The 19,769-nt window shown below is 40.6% G+C and overlaps 1 protein-coding gene across 3 annotated transcripts in view; it reads left to right on the plus strand.

Moving 5' to 3' along the window:
* The window catches only part of PLEKHG1 (pleckstrin homology and RhoGEF domain containing G1), a 136,330-nt gene that overhangs the window by 87,784 nt on the left and 28,777 nt on the right, over positions 1-19,769 (plus strand). For all 3 annotated transcript variants that reach the window (XM_040598324.1, XM_040598322.1, XM_040598323.1), the window contains one exon: positions 16,436-16,536. In XM_040598324.1, coding sequence (XP_040454258.1) covers positions 16,436-16,536 — 101 coding nt within the window. The remainder of the gene's footprint in view (positions 1-16,435; positions 16,537-19,769) is intronic.

Raw genomic sequence — 19,769 nt, forward strand, 5'->3', positions numbered from 1 at the left:
TTGGCAGCCAGAAGATTGGTGCTGAGCCAGACTAAGATGAAGGGAAGCAGCTTGATCTGCCTTATTTTCCAGATAAACATGGGTCAGATTTTGGCAGCTGGGTAGGAAATGGGATGAGAATGGAAAAGGGGAGCTGGGGAAAGGTCAAAGGACAACTGCTGCCCAAGAAGTGTGTGGGAACTGAAGAGATACATGAAGGTGGGAGCTGGTGAAGGAAAGCATAGGCAAATGAACCAGTGCTATGTGGAGAGAGAAAATCATTAGAGGGAAAACAATATGAGGAAATGAGAGAAAACCCAGGAAGTGGAAGGTTGAAGGGAGTATGAAACTGGTTGGAACTGGAGCTGTCTAGCGAGTTTTGCAGCTGACCTGCAATACAGCAGTTTATGTACACAGACTAAAAATAGTAAGGAGTTTTTTTTTTGGTTTTGGGGTTGAGTTTTTTTTGGCAGGGGGAGGAAGGGAGGAAGAGAAGCAGGGCAACCGAGGTGCAAAGAGCTAAAAGCTGAAGAGATGTCAGACGGAGGATGACATAAGAACAAAAAGGGAGAAATGAATAGGTACTGTTTTAATCACCCTCTACCCCCAGCTGGGTCAGTACAGATCTGCTCTTGCTTTTTGTCCCCTGGTAGTGGGGATTAGCTGATGCTACCTTCTTTGTAGACAATGGAAACAAACTTAAAAACAACATGTTCTCATTGTTGTTTCCAGCACTTTGAAACAGGTTCTAGAGCTACAACTGAGAATGTGTCAAAACTCTTCTGGTGTAAAGCAAAGTACGTTTGACTGTGATGCACAGTCAAGCTTTTTTTGCTGGGGTTTGGTAGATTTTGTGTTTGCTTGGATTTAGTTTTTTGGGGGGTTGGGAGGATTGTCTATTTTTTGGGTTTGTGGTTTTTTTTGTTTTGGTTGGTGGATTTTTTTGTTGGTTTGTATTGGTTTTGGGTTTTAATATATCCACGCTCTTTTCTGTCATCCAGATCATTAATGAATATGTTAAACAGGACTGGACACAGTATTAAACCCTGGGGTATGCCTCTAGTTACCAGCCTTCAACAAGATTTTATGCCTTTGACCACCCTCAGAGCCCATCCATTCAGCCAGTTTTCAGTCAACTACTTATCCAACCCATACTTCATCAGCTTGACTATGAGGATCTCACAGGAGTCAAAAGCCTTTCTGAAGTCAAGGTAGACAATATCCACTGCTCGCCACTCATCTACCAAGCCAGTCATTTCACCGTAGAAGGTTATCAGGCTGCTCAACTTCCCCTTGGTGAATCCATGCTGACTATCCTTGATTACCTTCTTGTCCTTTGTGTGCCTGGAATTGGTTTCCAGGATCAGCTGTACACAAATGTGAAGAACATGCACAGCTGTACAAAGATGACCTATTAACATGAATGGTATGAAATTGCATGTAGGATCCTGGTACTATTCATCTTATCCAAAGTCAGCTCATTAAGAGTTAGCCAAGCATAGGATTTTGGCAGTGCCCTTTCAGCCTATATTATTCTTGGAGCATGCCGAGTTATGCTTGACATAAAAGACTACAGAGTGAATGAGGGGAAAAAATTTCACCCTTTTTCATGCCTTTATTGACCTAATGTTGTTAGGTCATTAATAAGTAAATAAATAAAAATGAACTAAAAAGGCATAACTTCTATCGCATTTTGAGTATCCGGGTGGTCTTTGTTCTTAACAGCACCAAGTTGGTAGACAAAGTTAGAAACTGACTTCACGGGACGCAGTTAGTGTGATCTTTAGCTGATACTGGACACCCACTGAGGTTCTCCAGCCTTCTTTTAAACTGCTGATAAGAAGTATTTCATGGGCTTAAGATGAGTGAGAGGAAGCCGTACAGGCACTATTTGGCTCCCTTTGCCCTAGGATATACTTTAAAAACAACTGCTTTTCTAGCCAGTACAGCCATTTTGTCTGTGGCCTGGAAGAACAGTTGAGTTATGACTGTTTTGAGGCATGCTGCTGTGATACTTGCACAGGCAAGCTTTGTAACAAAGATAGAGTGAACTTTTCCATTGTTTGGTACGTTTTATCAGATGATCTGTTAAGCATAATTAAAATTTTGAATTAGTACAGCTTGAAACGTGTTTTGGGCATGTTTGTGATGAGGAATCGGATACTTCTGCTTCCTGCTTGTGTCATGCTGACAGGTGTACTGGCCAGGGCAGAACTTGCAGACCTTCTGTGGGTTCTGCTCCTCTTCAGACCGAGCCTGACTTTTTAAAGTAGTAATTTCTTTAGAATAGGCATAAACTTCCATTAGAGTCACTTACTGAAGTAACTTTTTTTTTTCTGAGTAAAATGCTGTCCCTGTGTTTATAATAAAAATGTTTTGCTCATAGGAGTCAGAAGCCCATATTAATAATCTGTCCAAGTGGTTGTAACTATAGAAAAAGACATCCAGTGTTTAACCTTTGCAAAATGAAGGAATAATGCAAACGCACTGTTATAGTGCATGCATCTGTCATGTTACATTAAATATGCTCTCACAGTGATACCAGCCCATTGAGAACATCTAGATCCACTGCATGAACCTCAGCCATCTAAGAACCCCTATCAGTAAAAAGTTGTTGGCATCTATACAGTAACTAAAGAGGAGTGAACCATGTGTTGTCAGTACATTTCACAAATGTTTGATGCAGACATGAATCTTCATGAATCTTGAACCCCATCTGAAATCTGGAGACTTCTTTTATGTGAATGAGTTCCTCTACCCTTTCATTCCAAACGTGACATTTTTTTAAACCATCCCTACTGGACTAGTTCTATCTTATCTCCTCTCCAGATCTTTTGTTCCCGGCCCCTCTTTTTATACTTAAGACTCCTCTTTCAAGGTTTTTTACCCAGAAAGTCCCATTCTCCTCTGCAGTCTTCAGCCTATGGTCTTCCCACCCATCTGTCCAGTCTTCTCTCAGTAAATCCCATCCTCATCCCCTGTCAGTCCATATTGTCTCGTTTCCTCATGTAATTTATCCTTTTTTTAGTCTTTTGCTTTCTTATGTTCTTATTTTCTGCTGACTCCAGATCTTTCTCTATTCTCGTGGCAGGCCTGGCAACTTTTTCATCACCATTCCTAATTTTTCTGCCCTCTTAAGTTCTGCTAACATTCAGCCTACATCTGCTGGTGTCCATTGAGCTTTGTTCCTGTTCTTTGCTTCCCATCTTTCTGTAGGACTCCTTTGTGTCTCCTTTGCCCTGGAACTGCACAGACTACTTCTTCACACTGCATAAGGTTTGCAGAGGGTCACTGAGACACAGGAACAATCTTTTCCCTGCTCTTGCTTCATAGGAGCAGATCTGAACCAGATGTAACTGGCAGCATCTGAGAAAGTGTGTTAAGACCTTATGAAGTCTGAGCTGAAGCATGCAAAAGACCATTGCTAAAAGTTCCTGTTGAGGATATTTGAGGGGTTTCTCCCCCCAGCATGGTCAAATATGGGGGGACTTGCACAAAGACAGCAAAAGGCATGCTCTTGGAAACAAAGTCTCCATTATGCTCCAATCTGCTACTGCCCCTCCTTGAGAGATGAGGGCATGGTTCATGTCCCTGCTAATCAGCCTGGGGGTGCTTGTCCTCTCAGGGGGAAAGGTCACCAAAATTTTTCAACACGAGCAAAAAAGGACATTCTTTCTCAAAAAGGCCTGGGGGGCTGCTTCTGCTGAAATCTAAAACAATTCAGCAAGGAGGTAGGTTTCTGGCATAGAAAACTTCACCCAAGGTGAGCATGTCTGTCAAAGTTATATACCCCTTTGTAGGGGGTGAAGGGAAGCTTTGTAAGGGGGAACATGGGATGTTTGCAGGAGATACTTGTTGTGGCACCAATGATTAAGGGAAGCCCTTCTGAGAGGAAGTCAGTATCAGAGTTTTATTGTTCCCAGTTTCCTGCCTCCCAATCCTGCAGTTAGAGGATGTCTCTTTCTGCGTCTTGGGCAATTAGTTAAAAAGACAACTGTGAAGACTGCATGTGTGCACTGTCCCTTCTTGCAATGTGGTAGTAAAAGCATAGCTGCTTGTGCCCTGGGTTGCTGGATAGCGTAACTCCTAAGAGAAAGTTAATTCATTCTGTGTTCAAAAGCTTGGAATCCCAATACAGTTAAGGCATCCCATAATGTTTGTTCCCAAGTTATGCATAATTAACTTATTTAACCTTTTTCTCTATGGCTGCTAACCTATGTGCCTGAGGAAAGTACCTTTAGATTGATGACATAAGCTGCATATGCAGATGTTAATCCAGAGGCGTACTTCTGTTTCACAGTACAGAATTCCAGCACCCACCAAAAATAAATGGTTTAATTACCAGAGCTGCTCTTTTTGAATATTTTGTAGATTAGAAACGTCACAGGGTGTTTCAATGGAAAGTTTATTCAGTGTCACTGAGATGACTATCAGGTACGCGGATGTGCTGATCTCTCCCGTATAAGCATCCTGAAATTTATGGTGCTGCTGTAATCATGAGATTGTAATGATGGCATTCTTCTGAGGTTTTTCATCACTTTGATTTCACTCAGTGTAGGGAGCAGTGATGTGCGGTTTCACAATTAGTATTTTTCTTCACTGCATTAAAGACCAGAAGTTAGTGTACTGTATCAGTGGCTTTAAAGCTATGGAGCAATGCCTCAGCTTCATGTATAGGCACTGCAGTTTTGCAAATCTAGTCTGTTTGGCAAAGACTGCTGACATACACAATTTATTTTTCTTAAATCTTAAGCACAAAAGAGAGAATGCAGGTGATGGAAGCATGATTTTTAGGCAGTTTACTTTTAATTTCCTTATGAACAGATCAATGATTTAGAAACAGGCTCTCCTCTCGGGCCAGCTACAGAACCTGTCCCATATGGAGTGAAAAGACATTCCATTTAGATTTAAAGAAAAACAATGATATTCAGAGTGAGATTCTTCCTTCAAAATTTATCTTGCTATGACTTTAAGAAGCAGTTAAAAGCAGATTAGCACACATGCTGTCCTTTCTGGCTAGGGATTGATCCTTATGCTTTCAGAAAAGATCAGTCTCTAGTCAAAAAGAACAGCATGTGTGCTAATGGTCATGACAGTGATTAAGTTTAACTGCAATTAGTATTTGTTATGCTTTTGAGCTGATGAACTTTCTCACTGCTTGTTTTTTCATCCATGAAGGAAGAGCTGTGTCAAATTCCAACTGACCTCCTTAGGGAAAACTTGGCTTAAAAGCATGGGAAGTTTTCTCCTGTGGTATTGAGATATGATAGCTGAAACAAAATTGTGCTTGAAGATCTCAGTACTTACCGAAGAGGCCTTCTCAAAGCCTGTGAATTTAAACAGAGTTACAGTAGTATAAATTAGAGCAGAAAAATGTTTCACTTTAAAAGTCTGTAATAATTTTGGAAGCAGCTGTATTGGAGAACATTGGTGTTTTGTTTTGCTTCTGGAGTTGCTGTTTAAAAATCAGGACCATAATCCACGTGGAGGCTGTTGAAATGGGAGTTATCTAGACACATCACTAGGTATGTTACCCAACAGGTGCACGTAGCTGTTCCCACTACCCTGAAAGATACACAAAATAAATCAGGCTTCTTACTTCTGATGCAGTACAACTGTTAGTTTTCCCTGCAGACTTCTTGCTTCCTGGATGTAAGCCATATTAAACATCCCAAAACAACCTAAAGTGATGGAAGTATACACAAACTGTTGTTTGTGTTTGTGTCTTAAAAAGTTTTAGATTATGTTGTTTCTGAGACTCCAAGATCTTGAACAAAAGTACTCTGCCAGTTGTGTATGCTTTAAGCTTCTCATCATATATACCCTTTAATGAAACCAAAACAAAAGCAGAAACAAAACCCAAACCTTGTTTTTCTGGGCATGTGAGCAGGATTCTGGGCTTTGGAGAAAGATGTTTTATAGCTGTGCAGCAGGAATATGTTGTTGTGAACAACCAGAAGTAACCTGACAAGCTATGTTATGTGGTGAAAGGTGACTGCTTATGTTTTGTCATGAACAGGGAGCTGTTTGTAAACTAACCTCAGAGGAAATATGCAAAGCCAGGGTTAAATATACTGATGCATGTTTTTTCTTATCTGCATCGTCACTACTTGAGTCTTATTTCTGCTGGTAACATTCATAAATTTCTTTCATTCAGCATGTACCCTAGCATTTCAAAGACACTGAATAAAATGTCATTGCTGCCTTGTGTTTTCTCCACCTGTACTTTGCATCCAGTTCTTATCTTACAGCTAGGTTGTGGAAACATGTTGGGACAAGGACTGTCTTTGTCAGGTGATTGTAGAGCTTCCCTGTATGGCTGGGACTGCATATGTTGGCAGCACAAATATATCGCCATAACTTTGTGGGTGTTTTATAAGGTTTATCTCTGTGTTTGGGCAGCACAAAAGGATGACTTGTACTGCGGTAATAAATAAGTTGTCTATAAATGCACAGTGAGCTTTTCTGAAGCTCTGGGTGGGAGAGAAATGGCAGGGAGGGCTGCTGATCTTCCAGAGAACTGCAGAATTGCCAAAAAGACAGGCTGCCACAGCTCTTGTCCTCTTTTTTTCTTGCAGCAAGATGTAAATCATTCAGCAGTGCTGTCTGCAGCTTCCTACCTGTTTTCTAAATGCAAATGAATGTGGATAAAAGGGTGAAAGTTAATTTTCTGAATTCTGAAAAAGGAAAGCTTTATTCTTTTGGGAGAAGGGAGACAAGGGGAAGATGTAGTTAAATACAGAGCATGCCATTTAAGAGTGCTGGTACTGGGCAGGGGGCCCTGGGAGTGAAACTTTGCTCCTGTGACTGTACTGAGGTGGGAGCGGGAGGTTGTGTCCCTGGTTGGTGAGATTTATAAAGCCCTTCTGGAATTCAGAAAGTAACAAAAGGGAGATCTGTTCACCTCTGCCCTCCGGCTTGCTGTTGCTTACTGGCAGCTGATGAAGAAGCAGAGCAGCAGCTCTGGGAAAGCAGCAAGTTTACAGAGAGTAGACAACAAACTGGGAGGAGTAGGTCTGAGAGGTGAGAGGCAGAAGAGAGGAAGTGCAGCTTATACTGCAAATTTTTTTGCTAAATATTTAATTTTTTTAATAAGTTGATATTTTTTTTTTCCAGAATGATTGGAATTTCTGTAAAGAAATATAAAAATTTGGTAGTGATATGTTAAAGCCAAACAAATTTCTGTCTTACTGGCCAGACCATCGTTTCTGGAATTTTATTTGCTTATTATGGCTATTTCCATTTTGGTCCGTGGAAATATTTGACCACTTTTAAATTTGTTACGTCATTGTTATTCAATATTACTTGTCAGTTAACATTGTTCTTCCAGTAATCCATGACCTGTAAACCTGACGGTTTAATAAAACACATAGCAGTCTCTCTCTCTCTTTTCTGCTTTCATCACTCCCACAGATTAAGGTGTGGAGGTAGCTGCTGGTTTTTGTGGTTTCATGAGAATGTTTTGCAAATAAGACACTTCTAAAAAGTTTTTACTTGCAAACCACCCACTGCTCTAAGTCTCCATTTCATTGCTGTTCATGTATTAATAATAAAATCCATCCATAAGGCTCTGGAAATCGTGTGGTTGCTAAGATTAAGACAAATGCGTGTTTAGGATGGGTGTAGATTTTCTCCATTATGTTGGGTTTGCATTTTCATTCTTTGGAAAACAGACTCCTTCAGTTTCCATTCCTGTGTTTTAACATAAACACTTCTCTTTTGGAATGTCTCATTTAATTTGTAAGTATGTCAAGATCTCCTTTAAAAAATGTTAACATTCATTTGACTTACAAATTGAGGAAAGTTTATTTAACAGGGCAAGGATCTACAGCACAAGACTCAGGTTTGTTTCCTGGGTGATTCACGCATTCAAAGGCTAAATATGACTTAATAATTCTCTGTGCTTTGACTATAGTTCAGTAAGGTTATAATCAGACCAACTATGCTGTGTTGTGAGAATTAATTTATAGATGCCCTGATGAACTTTGAGATTAATTTTTTGAAAAACTTATAATGATTAAACATTTTCAGCTGGTATTTTTTTTTAAAAGTGCCAGGTTATTGAATGATGATGATAGACACTGATGATCTCAAGCCTCAGTTGCAGACTTAGATTTAGAAATCTTTACAGCACTTACTTCATTGTTACTGTTCAATGTTTTCATTTGGCTGCCTTCATTACTGTAGTTTTTCTTCTGTGTTTCCTCTTAACTTTAGGAAGCCTGTTAGATGGGGGCCTGGCATAGCCCCGTAAATGAAATGTCAGTAAAATATACTGATAGCATTTCTTATAATCCCTTGATCTCCACCTGCTCTCTGAACTTGCCTCTTACTACGCCTCTGAGCAGCAATTCTGAGTACCAGCTTCTGGGAAAAATTCCTGTAGCTGTGATTTAGCAGTGGCTGCTGGCTGATGCCTGAAGATAAACATGGGACGTAGTTTTAATCAGTGGGTTACAACTTCAATAAGTTAGTGTGTTGAAGTGTCTAAGCGGGGTTACATGTGAGTTTCTGTTCCCAGTGGTTTCCCCGTATCGTCTTTACAGATGGTGGATAGTTTAGGGGACTTGTTTGTGTCCGATCCTTGAATCCCAGTTTCAGTTCGAGTGCTTTTAGTGCATCTCTATCAAATTACAGTTTGATTTAGTTGACAGCCTGCCTTCCAAGGTGCCTTTTGAAGATGAGAGATTTTAGCATGAAATTCCAGCAGTTGAACAGGGGAATATTATTGAACTTTGGTTGTGTTTCGTTAGAGCAAAAATTCACTTTGGAAAAGAAGGCAAAAATCCATCAAAGCAGTCCATACAAGCAGGCTGGCAGTTCAATGCTGGATCAGCTGGTGGCAGGTTTTGATCCTCCTGAGAGCTTCATAGAGGCAGCGTTCCTGCTAAAACGGCTCATGGAACAAAAATAAAACATGAGAAGAAAGCAGGCATTGGACAAAAAGAAAGGACGTAAACTCCTGGACAGGTGGAGCTGGCATTGTCGGACATGTGCCTCCTTCCACCCAAGTCCCAAGAGGGAGCTGTGGGCCAGTGCTTCAGTTTGGTTCCTGGGACTGGCTGTATTCTGACAACTTGGAGTCCTGTGACAAGATCTCCTGACTGTTATGTCATTAACATTGACGTGCCCTAGAAATTTCTGAGTTTGTATACAACCCCACCTGTGCTCATGTCTGCACAGGTACAACTGTTCAAAGGCAGCCTAAACCAAAGAAAGTGTGTGCTTTAGAGGTGTAAGGCATAGTGTTAGGACTCAGGAATTCCTCACTGCTAATTTTGGCTGACACGTACTCCCCCTGTGGCTTTCCATGCATGTGGATGAAGACAAGAGGACTTACTAGGGGTCACTGCTTCCAGCCCTTAGAATCTGTGAATGGGGCAGTGTTTTAATATCTATAATATAGGTGAGGAAGTCATGTTGATTATAAAAAAATCTGTCACTCAGAAATAACTACATGAATTTTTTTTTTCCTTCCTCTTCTCTTCCATAGGTAAAATTTAAGTTAACACTGCTAACTAAACTTATTTGCAGGCCTCTAACTGGAATGTGCAGGGAGAAGTCTGTCATGATCACCTTACTCTGCGATGTTAAACAGTGGAAAGAAAACTTAAATATGCTTCTCTATTTTTAGCCTTCCTTCATACCATGTTCTCACGAGTGCTCTCACCATCAGTCTTTGCCCTTCTGCACGCAGTCAGCAAAGTATCGTCTTACTGTACCACGCTGCGGGCTGTAGTGCTGTTCCCCGCAGGCTGCCCGTGAGCCGGCTGCAGGTGTAAGTTGGGTGCTTCCGAGAAGCTGGTGAAGCGCAGGTAGCGCACCATGGCTTCGTCCCCCGGGGCCGGGGAGGGGGCTGGTGCCAGCGCGTGGCTTCCTGCCAGCTCAGAGACCCCTCTCTTCTGCGCCGACGTCGGGGGAGGAAAGAAATCAATCACAAACCACGTCTAGTACCAGATCGTATAAAGTATGCCTCAGCCATTCCCGTTTGGAGGGTTGCTGGCTGTCGGTGGTGGGAGGTATTGTCCACACCCCTCTCCCCTGACAGCAGGGTCAGTGCTCTGCAAGTGCGTAGGTGGGTGCTTCGGAGCCCAGCTGTGAGCCCCGATGGAGCTGTTTCCCACAAGGGCAGAGCTTTGCTACCACTGACAAATGTTAGTCTTACGTACAAGGTACTGAGGGGCGTGCAGTGAATGGAGAAGCGGGGTAGGGAAGCGCACGGAGCCTGGGAGCTTTCAGCTCCTGTTGCTGAAGTGCACGGAGTAGGTGGCGTCTCCAAGTCTGTGTTGTCCTCAAAGACCCTGGCTTTGGCTGTCAGTTGGTGGCAGGGCCATGCCATGCACAGCCCCAAACAGGTGCTGATCCTTTGGGCCTGTCTGTTCTTTGGCGGATGTGAGGGTTTTCCAGCTTCGGATGGCTTTAAAGAAATGCCACCAAATACCGCTCCCCTGCTGTTTTCCACTAAAAGTAGAAAGACATGCTCGCAAAAATTTCCTTCTTAACTTAAGTTTCTGTTTTTACATGTAGATAAACTGTATGGTAGGCAGTGCAAGAATTTCTTGAGGTTTGATTTACTGGCATCATTGATGTGCAACATCTGTAGCAAAAATAAAATGTGGTTCTGATTTTTATGGCACTCAAACTGCATCTACAGTTAAAAATTTGTTAAAAATATGCCAATATGTTAAATATAAGTATCTGGCTGATTAGCCTATTGTATAGCAATGCAATTGTCTTACTTGCAGCCTAGGTTGGTGGGTTTGTTACTTGTGTGGGAACTGGGGATACTTGCTGCTAGGTAGCAAATTCTCACCGTCACAGCAAAGAGTGTTTGTAAAGTTCCCGCTCTCTCTGTTGAGTCAATGCTGGTAAGACACTGAAGCAGAGCTGCTGCCATTTCTGCTGCTTCTACAGAGGAGTTTTGTTATCTTGACAGGCATGGATTTCTGCCTGCCACATGGGAACATGGCAGGCTATCTCTGGTGGGCTGAAAATCACAAGGGCTTTTATGTGGGATGGGAGGTAGGAAATGGTTTTAAGAGCGGTGGGGCATGAATTTTCACTCGGGAGGATGGTTTCAGTCAAAATGAGTCTGCCTATAGATATGTACTGCCTGGTTACAGAGACAGGAGAGGAAGAATATGGAAGACAAGGGGAGGAAAGCAGTCAGGAATGTGTTAAGTTTGGCTGCATGAAATGTTTTGCTACAGGTGTCTCCAAGCAAACCACTGTGCAGATTACAGAAGACCTGCACTAAAATAGTGGGCTTGTCTTCTTCCGTCACAGAAGGTGATGACAACAAAGATAATTATGTGTTTTGAGGAGAAACTCTGATAAAAGGGTTTGATATGGGAAGGAAATGGATTCCATTAAGGTCTCAGTCAGTCCTTGAATCCATATAGCCAAAGGAACCAAAGCAAAAAAGTGAAGTATGTTTTGTTTACAGCTGCAGCTTTCCTTTGCATGGTACAGCTGTACTTTGAATAATTGAGAAGAGCTGCAGTGAGCTGCTCTGACCAGAATTCAGCATCCCTGGCCACCTGTTGTGGATAGTGTGCTATTTTTTGACCCACAAGCCATTCAGAGTATGTTGCTGTACATGCCAGATAAAACCATAAATAATAATAGGAAATAATAGGGGAAAACAGGCAAAAGGGGAACTGGTACATATTATAATTACCCATATAATTGGCAGAATAAGCAACGGGGAGCATGTTACAGTGGTTGATATGTTGTACAACTGTTGCCCAGCTTTCTCTTTGGTTACAAGTATGTAGATAGCTTGGTCAGTATGGCTCTAGTTAGCAGGCTACGAACAGGATCCAGTCTGTGGCACGTTTTCCTTCTGGCTTGCAGCCTTTTCCTCAAAGCGCTGCAGAAGTACTGCTTAGGTGGCCAAGGCTAACCATTTCAGTGGTTCCTCTTCGCAGAGCCAGATTTGGGCCATGTGTATCTATGCTGGGTAGAGGGGACTTGAGCAAAAATATGCCCATGAGTATAGCATAGCATAGCATCTAGAAGAAAAAGTTGCCTTACCAGCAGCAGAGATCTAGGGAGTATCAGAAAACTGGGGTCTGAGTGATTTTATGGCACTGCCTAGATTAGGTCCTGCTTGATTTAGTATTACATATTGCTCCTCAGGCTGCAACACTAGAGGTCATTGGAGTTTTGTAAGTACCTGTTTTTGAGCATTTTTTTAGTCAGAGACTGAGTTGTCCTTGTGTAAGTTCTCAGCTCTTGAGATGAAGAGCATGTTCCTGAAGTCCGGAGACACATCATGGCTTTGTTTTTTCCTGCAGCCTGTGTTTAGGCATTGGAAAGCAAAGTGTCTTGGTGGATAGAATCCTTCTTTTTTTTATTCTTTTTTTTTTTTTTTTGGTATTGATATTTAATTAAATTCTCAGTGTCTTGTGTGCCTTGGTAAAGGCATATCTATGTAACAGTGCTGCTCTTTCAACAATTTTGCTTATCTTTGGTGATATGCACAGTCCTGCCATGTAAAGGGATTACTAAGTACTTCTATAGTATATATGTTTCTTGCAGAGCAGGATAAAAATTCATGCTTTTTTATGAGGCAGTGTGGCTCTTACCCATTATTTTTTTTTTAGCATTGCCATGTTAACATTACCATTAACATTACTCATTTTAATGTGCAATTTCAACATTGCCACATTAATGGCTGACTTATTATTTATTATTGTTCAGCCTGTAGTTTGTTTTTAAAGCTAAGTGTGTGTCTGTTTCCAAAGGAAAACCTGGGTGGCTAGATGAAAATGTCCCACTAATTTGCATTTAGTTTCTAAAGTCTGGTCACAGAAAACATTAGTTTAATCAATATGTGAATATATTTTTTTCTCATTTTCTCCATTTCCTGACAGTTTTCTCTCATTTCTACTTTGTATGGTTATTTTTTTAGCTCTGAGGTTAGTGTTGTCATCGTTTCGTTCCTCTAGAGATCTTTCTTATGTGAGGATATGCAACTTATAACAGGCGTTCCTTCTGATGGATTCGGTATGATGAAAGACAAATGGGGAGAACATCAGACCCAGCAAGGAAGGCAGGGCAGTCTGGCAGGACTCCTCTAGTTTTTGGAGAGTTTCAGGAAATAGGATGGAAAAATTGCACATACCAATAGAGCAAATCTTGCTCCATAAATCAGTCTAAGGTAACTGGCATTTGTGGTTTTTTTTCCCCTATAAAGTAAGCAAAATATTTTTGCCATAACTGCAGAGAAGCAATAAAAGGCTAGTGAAGGCAAAGGTTATAAACAAATCATTCGGTGCCGACGGAGGGTCTGTAGATGCTGACAAGAAACAAATAAAGTGAATAAGGCCGGTTCTGATAAATTTCATTGATTTTTGTACCATGTCATTATGGTCACAGCTTGCCCTGTTATCTTGAAGCTCCAAACCTTTCATTATGGCTTCAGATGATAACAGCTGTTGATATGCTGCAGGAGGTTGTGGTGACTACCATGGGGGTAAAGTACCATTTGCTAAGAAATAATTAGGAAAAACCCCATGGCTGGGTAGCTTTGATCTGCCTGTGTTGTTGTCCTTGCAGAGGACATTATATGCCAATACTACGTCTGTTTCCTGCATGAGTTCATGAAGCCTTTCTGGGAGTGCATGTGCTCTGTAAAGCAGTATAACCAGAAGGGTCCCACTTGCTGAGTCAGTGCAAGCAGTGTGCTGCTGCGCTGTGCCTGGACTTCAGCAGACCACTGTGTCAAGACCATCCAGTGTCCACCTTTTTCACATAAACGTGGATATCTGAAGCTTTTTGCTGCTGTGACTACCGTACAGTCGGTGCCACGTTAGGCAGTTCATGTCTAGCACAGGTATCTGCTTACACGTGTAACAGCAACGTAAACATGTCTGTAGCTGTCAGGCTTGCACAAGCCTCAGCTCAGCAATATTAATGAAAATAGAAAGCTAAAACTTGAAAGCAGTTCCCAAATCCTGTGTGATTTCCTAACAGTATGAGGTGAGATGCAAGGTACCTCTGAATCCCGAGCTTTTTAAGCAAATAAGAGTCTCCTTTTACCCTAGGTAAGTGGAAATCCAACCTTCAGTTTTTGGTTTGTTTCTGATCAGACACTGGGAGGAGAAGGGGGCCAGAAGCGGACTTGGGAAACTTTTGCCAAAAGAGAGCACAAGCTGTGGGTGTGTGGTATAACCTGATACTGGCATATGCTATGGGAATGCTGGAAAACTGCCAAAGCACCTGCAGGCTGCTGCTTGGCAGCAGCATTAGAAAGTATTTGGTTCCCTCGTTCTTACTAAGAGTTAGTAAAAGAGTGAGAAGAGTATGCGTGTGTGGAGAAAAACTGGGATAAGAGAACAAAAGGAGCACAAACCAGGTCATGTTATGACACCGTCTACAATACTGGAAATAACTGTGGACTGTTTATTATTTTGAAGAAACCCAAGCTCCAGCTATGCTGAGATGAGTGAATTTGTAAGGAACTGCTCTTTATTAAATAAATACGCTGTCTGGAGTTACTTATTGTAAGATTTCCATTCCTCTGCATCCCACCCCATTATAACAGCTTGGGGTGCTGCAGTTGCAGTGTTCCTGCAGTACCAAAAATGTTTTGAGAGGACCACAATTCCACTGGAGCTTTTCTATGCTTTTATATGCAGATTTGTATTAGTGGGCAGAAAATGTTATTTACTTACTGCCATTGCTGGAGCAGCCCTGAATCTATCCCCTACTTTTGCCTTTGACCTAGCGTATTGCTCATTGCAGTCCTGTCAGCCTCACCATCCTGAATCTTTTACTCTTCTGCAGCTTCTGAGCATAAATAAAAAGCTAAGGGCAGGTTCATGGAGTCCCAGGGATGCAGTTCCAATGACTTAGTGCACAAATATATTTCAAGGACAGACTTGGAATGTGAGGCTACTGTCAGCTAGGAGAGAAGTCAGATCGGAGTACAGGTCAGATGCCATCGCAGGACAGATGAGGTGGCTTTCCAGGGACATGCCTGCTTGCCTGCCCTCTGGCGTTTCTTGCTCTTCTGAGGTTGCCTTGAAGTAGGCTTGCTTGCTTTCCCTTGGCAAAAAATACTGAGTTTCGGGGTGATGAAGGGTACCTTGAACTAGAGGTGATGAGTGCGGATTATTGAGCATTAAGATAGGGAGGGGGGACAGGAAAGCCTACTGTTACCTAAACCTGAATCTTGGTTACACCTGTGACTGCTGACACAATTTCAGTTGGAAAAAAGCACATGGTGACAGAGGCTCAAGCTCTGCAATTCCAAAGGTCAGATCCATGGTTGATCCAACCCCTTTGTTTTCACGGGATTTACAGAGAATAAATCTTGGCCAATATATGTGTTCTAGAATACTACTTTTTTTTTTTTTTTTTTTTTTTTTTTTACAACTCTGGAACACAGTTGTATCTTGAAAGTTTTCATGGTCTTGTTGACATTTTGCAGGGCTCCTTCCTTGCAGCACTGTGGAATGCTGTGTTGCTTTTGGGAGGTTGCCACACCACATTGTCTAGCCCCAGGGTAAGGGGTTTTATTTATTTTTATTTTGCATTGTTTCAGCTGTTTTCACTTCTAAATTATTTCCATCCTCCAGCAGAATTTCTTCATGAATGTGGTAGTACATTGGGTTTCTTAGTTTATGAGCTGTAGTTTGTTAAATAGCCTACTGGATTTGTTTGCCTTTGTCTGAGAAATTTTAATACTGTAGCAGCAACAAAATGAAAGGTGACACTTAGGAGCTGAGCTCTTATCAAAGTGTGGGAAGAGATGGGAAAGTTGTTCTCCCAGAACATTGCTGATCAGAGCTTTTCTAGCTGTCTTGTCCCTGCATGAGACACTGTCAGTCTTGTAAATGGAAAAGGAAATCTTTTCTAGAATATATAGCGATGTAATTTGCAATGTAACTGTATGTGTGGTTAAATTGCATGCATGTATATATGTTGAGATCTGTCCTGTACCACCTCTGCATTGTTTTCTTAAGTATGATTTTAAAAAAAATATTTTTTTTTTGGCAGTGGTTGCTTGTACACTTTCTGCTCTTTGTTATATAGGTTTTCTGTTACTAAGACTGCATTAACTGACGTTCTTCATCTCTTATTTTTGCCTTTTTTTTTTTTTTTTTTTTTTGGTCTTTGAGCCAGTTAAATGATCGGTTAAACTGTGATGGTGAATGAAATCCAAATACATTTGTATATCAGTAGCGAGATAAATGTTGGCTGTCCTGTCTAAGAGCTATGACTTAATGTTCGGTCTTTTGTTAATTTCTTGGTTTCAACGAACAGATAAGTACTGTTACCTTTCATAATAGAGTGGCTGTTCACAAAGGGGCTACTGAAAGCTTTACTGTAATAATAAGGTGAAACTGATATGAAGAGACTCATCTTGTACAATAAAACATAGCTCCGTTTACTGATTTAGAAAAAGAGGAAATGTCTGAAGGCCTCCTTCTCATTTCTCTTGTAGGATTACCTCGACTGTATCACTGACCAGACCAAGCTCTCCCTGGGGACAGAAGAGCGATCAGCCCTGTTTGGAAACATACGGGATATCTACCATTTCAACAGGTAAATTCATATTTAACTAAATGAAAACAGTTTAATAGTCTATGTTAATGGGGAGGGAGTAAACCAAGCAAATGCTCTTTTATCACCTTAATACAGGCAAGATACATAAATTGAGAAATGGTCTATTTTTTTATTCTCAATAGGGTTGGTTTGCAGAGATCAGATTTTTTTAGCTGTTTATTTTATGAATCAGTTGTGGTCTCCATTTACCTTTTTTTATTTTCATGCTGGGTATTTCTATGAATTTAACTCTAACCTGCTTTGTGCCCTACGTGAGACTAATGCAAAACCACTGTGAAAGAAATTCTTGCCTTATTAAAGAGATGCTGTTTATTCCTACTATATTGAGTCCTTTTGTGTACTGATATACATTACCCACATCTGGCTTTTGTAGTGTTTTATACTGCTAGGGACTCCCTAAATTAACTTCTCAAAACGGTGTTCAAGTACCTTTCCATTTATTCAAGGCTTCTGTTCAGTATCTTTACAGCCTTCTCTAAAAGTCCTCAGGTGTGATTCTAACATATATTGGGAGCCTGAACTAAAATTTCTTGCTTGTATAGCTAGCACCACATTGTGTGGAAACTGCATGCAGTATCTGCAGTTCTAGGAGCATGCCACTGCTACTTTTGTCTGAATCCTTGTTTACTATAAAAATAACTTATTCAGCATTTAAGGAAAACCTAAATATTCAATCAATGCAAGAAATACATTGTCATAAAGTTCCTGTGTATTTTATATCCCTTTACTTTTGTGAAAGCTCTCTCAGCTTTGCTGTAGTTGACAAAACATCCCCCAAACCACTGTGTTCTTTGAAGAACAACAGATAATTTAATTGAATCTGAAGAGGATTCTGAAGCGGAGGACTCATGTCAAAGAGCATCTTCAACGTTCTTCCATCATTGTGAAAAGCTACTTTAAACGACAAAGATAAAACCTAAAATCTTGACTGAATGTCTAACACAATAGAAAATACATAGTGGTGGTCTGATCATGTGTTTTAGACCCATGAGACAATGTGAGCTTACAGCTTCCCAGTGGTCACAGGATGGAAAATACCAGTCCTGGCCGTTATGTTTTCTGATCCTTCAAAAGTTAAAGAAACGGCAGACTTGGCAGCTAGGACACATTCACATCAGCATCATTGCAAATATTACATAATAAAAAATACTTTCAAGTACGATCAGTCATTATACAGAATAATTGCATTGCAAAAAAAAAAGATTTGCAGAGGTTAAAAAGAAAAAAGAAAAAGAAATAAAAAGTATTTTTTGAAAATTTTAGAGATAGATGTGTTACAGTGGTTAAAACTCACTGGAAAGTTATCCAAAGCCTCTAGTAAATTACTAATGCATTTCAGGCTTTCTAATTTAAAATTCTACATGGAAACTGTGAGCTTTTAGGACTGAACCCTCATTGTAGATCCTAATACAGCTTTAAGGATTAAGTTCCCTTCTGTATGAAACTTGGCAGGTAGCTTCTATGTCCTAAACATACTCTAGAGCCTTTTTATTTATTTTGACCTTTGAAAAAGGTCCATTTGGCAGTTCTCTGATTCAGATGCTGGTTTTGAGCATGATTTTATAGTTTCAGAATTACTTTGTTTTTTGCAACTTTGAATTTGACCATTAATCAATGAGCCAAAGTTTCAGTCTTGGACTTTTTTGGACTTCCTATGAATCTGAGAAATTTCATTTCAGTAAATGTGAATTTCTTTCAGGTAAACTACTTGAGATTTTTATGTTGTGTCAGATGGCAGTAATGATGGTCAGGATGGTAACTGCTAGTCCAGTAACTATAATCTCTTTTTGGAAATCTCTTTCTTAAAGCAGAATCACTATTTACTGGTCCACTGATTCTGCTCAGTCTTTTGGGAAAAGCTCCCCAGCTTGTTTATTCAGAAAGGGGAAATGTTCTCCAAGTCAGTGTCAGGTGCCTTTCTTCCCTGGACACTCTCTCCTGTTGAGATTTTTTCCAGTATTAGTTTAGGATAAATTCTCCAACTGATACCATGACTTGACTCTGAAAAGAGAACTCTGCAGAGAAACTTGCTCAGTTTAGTGCTTCTACCAATACTTAAATGATCTTAGGAGAGGCCAAGCTGAAACCTATGCTGCTGACACAGATCATCTTCCATGGTCCTTGTCCATCAGTGACTCCTGAAGCACAAAAATGCAGTGCAGGACCATTTTCTGTAACCGCCATATTCAGCGGTTCCTGTACTCTGAGCTTCACAGTGGTAAGGGCTGGCTTGTGGTCAGGAGGAGCCTTCATAAAACCTGTTATAGCTCACCTTTAATGGAAAAGGGTTTTTTTTGCTGAGTGGAAGGAAATTAGTCTTGGCCAGAGGATTTTTGTGACAGTGAATTTATACCAAGGCTAAATTTCTTATCACTGGTGTTTTGTTTTTTTCTTTCTATTGAAAGTCTGAACTTTTCAGATTAATTTTCCAGAACTTGATAAGGTGAAAGTATTCTGCCATGAAGACCAGATTCTGCCTGCTACCTCACTTTAGTTTTGAATGTTGTGCTCTCTCAGGCATTGAGAGAATGAAGTTTTTTGGAGATGCTGCTATTTTAGCATTTACAGCTAGACAGTGCAGTACTTCATCATCAGCTGGTTGTGTTGGGGTTTTTTTTGTCATGGTTTCAGGACAAACCATGCTGTTTTGTTCCTCCATCTTTCCATTCCTTCCATTCCACCAAAATTGCCTGTCTGATGTCCCTGTCATTACGATCTCTTGCTCACTCTGATTCAGATCAAAACGGAGGAGAAAAATACTTGTGTCTTACATTAAAATGATATGGTGTTGATATAAAATGAGTAAAATGCAAAAAGTTCCTCACCTGAATTGTGTGTGCAAATATTGTGATTATTTGAGGACTTATAAATGTGTTTATCTCATTCATCTTGACCTCCTGTAGTCAATAGCTTGATACTAACCTACACCTTGTCTAATTGAAAGTCTTCACCCACAGGGGAAAGATAAGTTTGTCTTGAAACTGATTCATATTCCAGAATATCAAAGGATCCTAAAAGACATTGCAATGAGGCTTTTATTCATTTGACTTGAAAAGATAGCAAATGCACTGAATGAAAAATGGTCAGTCTCTTTATGCTTACCTCTCTCATCCCAGAGGTAAGTAGTTAGAGAATGATAGTTAGTATTAGAGAATGATAACGGTCGTACAGATTCAGATTTTTCCAGACCATGGTAACCCAAGCTGTTTAAC

Source organism: Falco naumanni, chromosome 6, assembly GCF_017639655.2.
Source record: "Falco naumanni isolate bFalNau1 chromosome 6, bFalNau1.pat, whole genome shotgun sequence".
Classification (NCBI taxonomy): Eukaryota; Metazoa; Chordata; class Aves; order Falconiformes; family Falconidae; genus Falco; species Falco naumanni.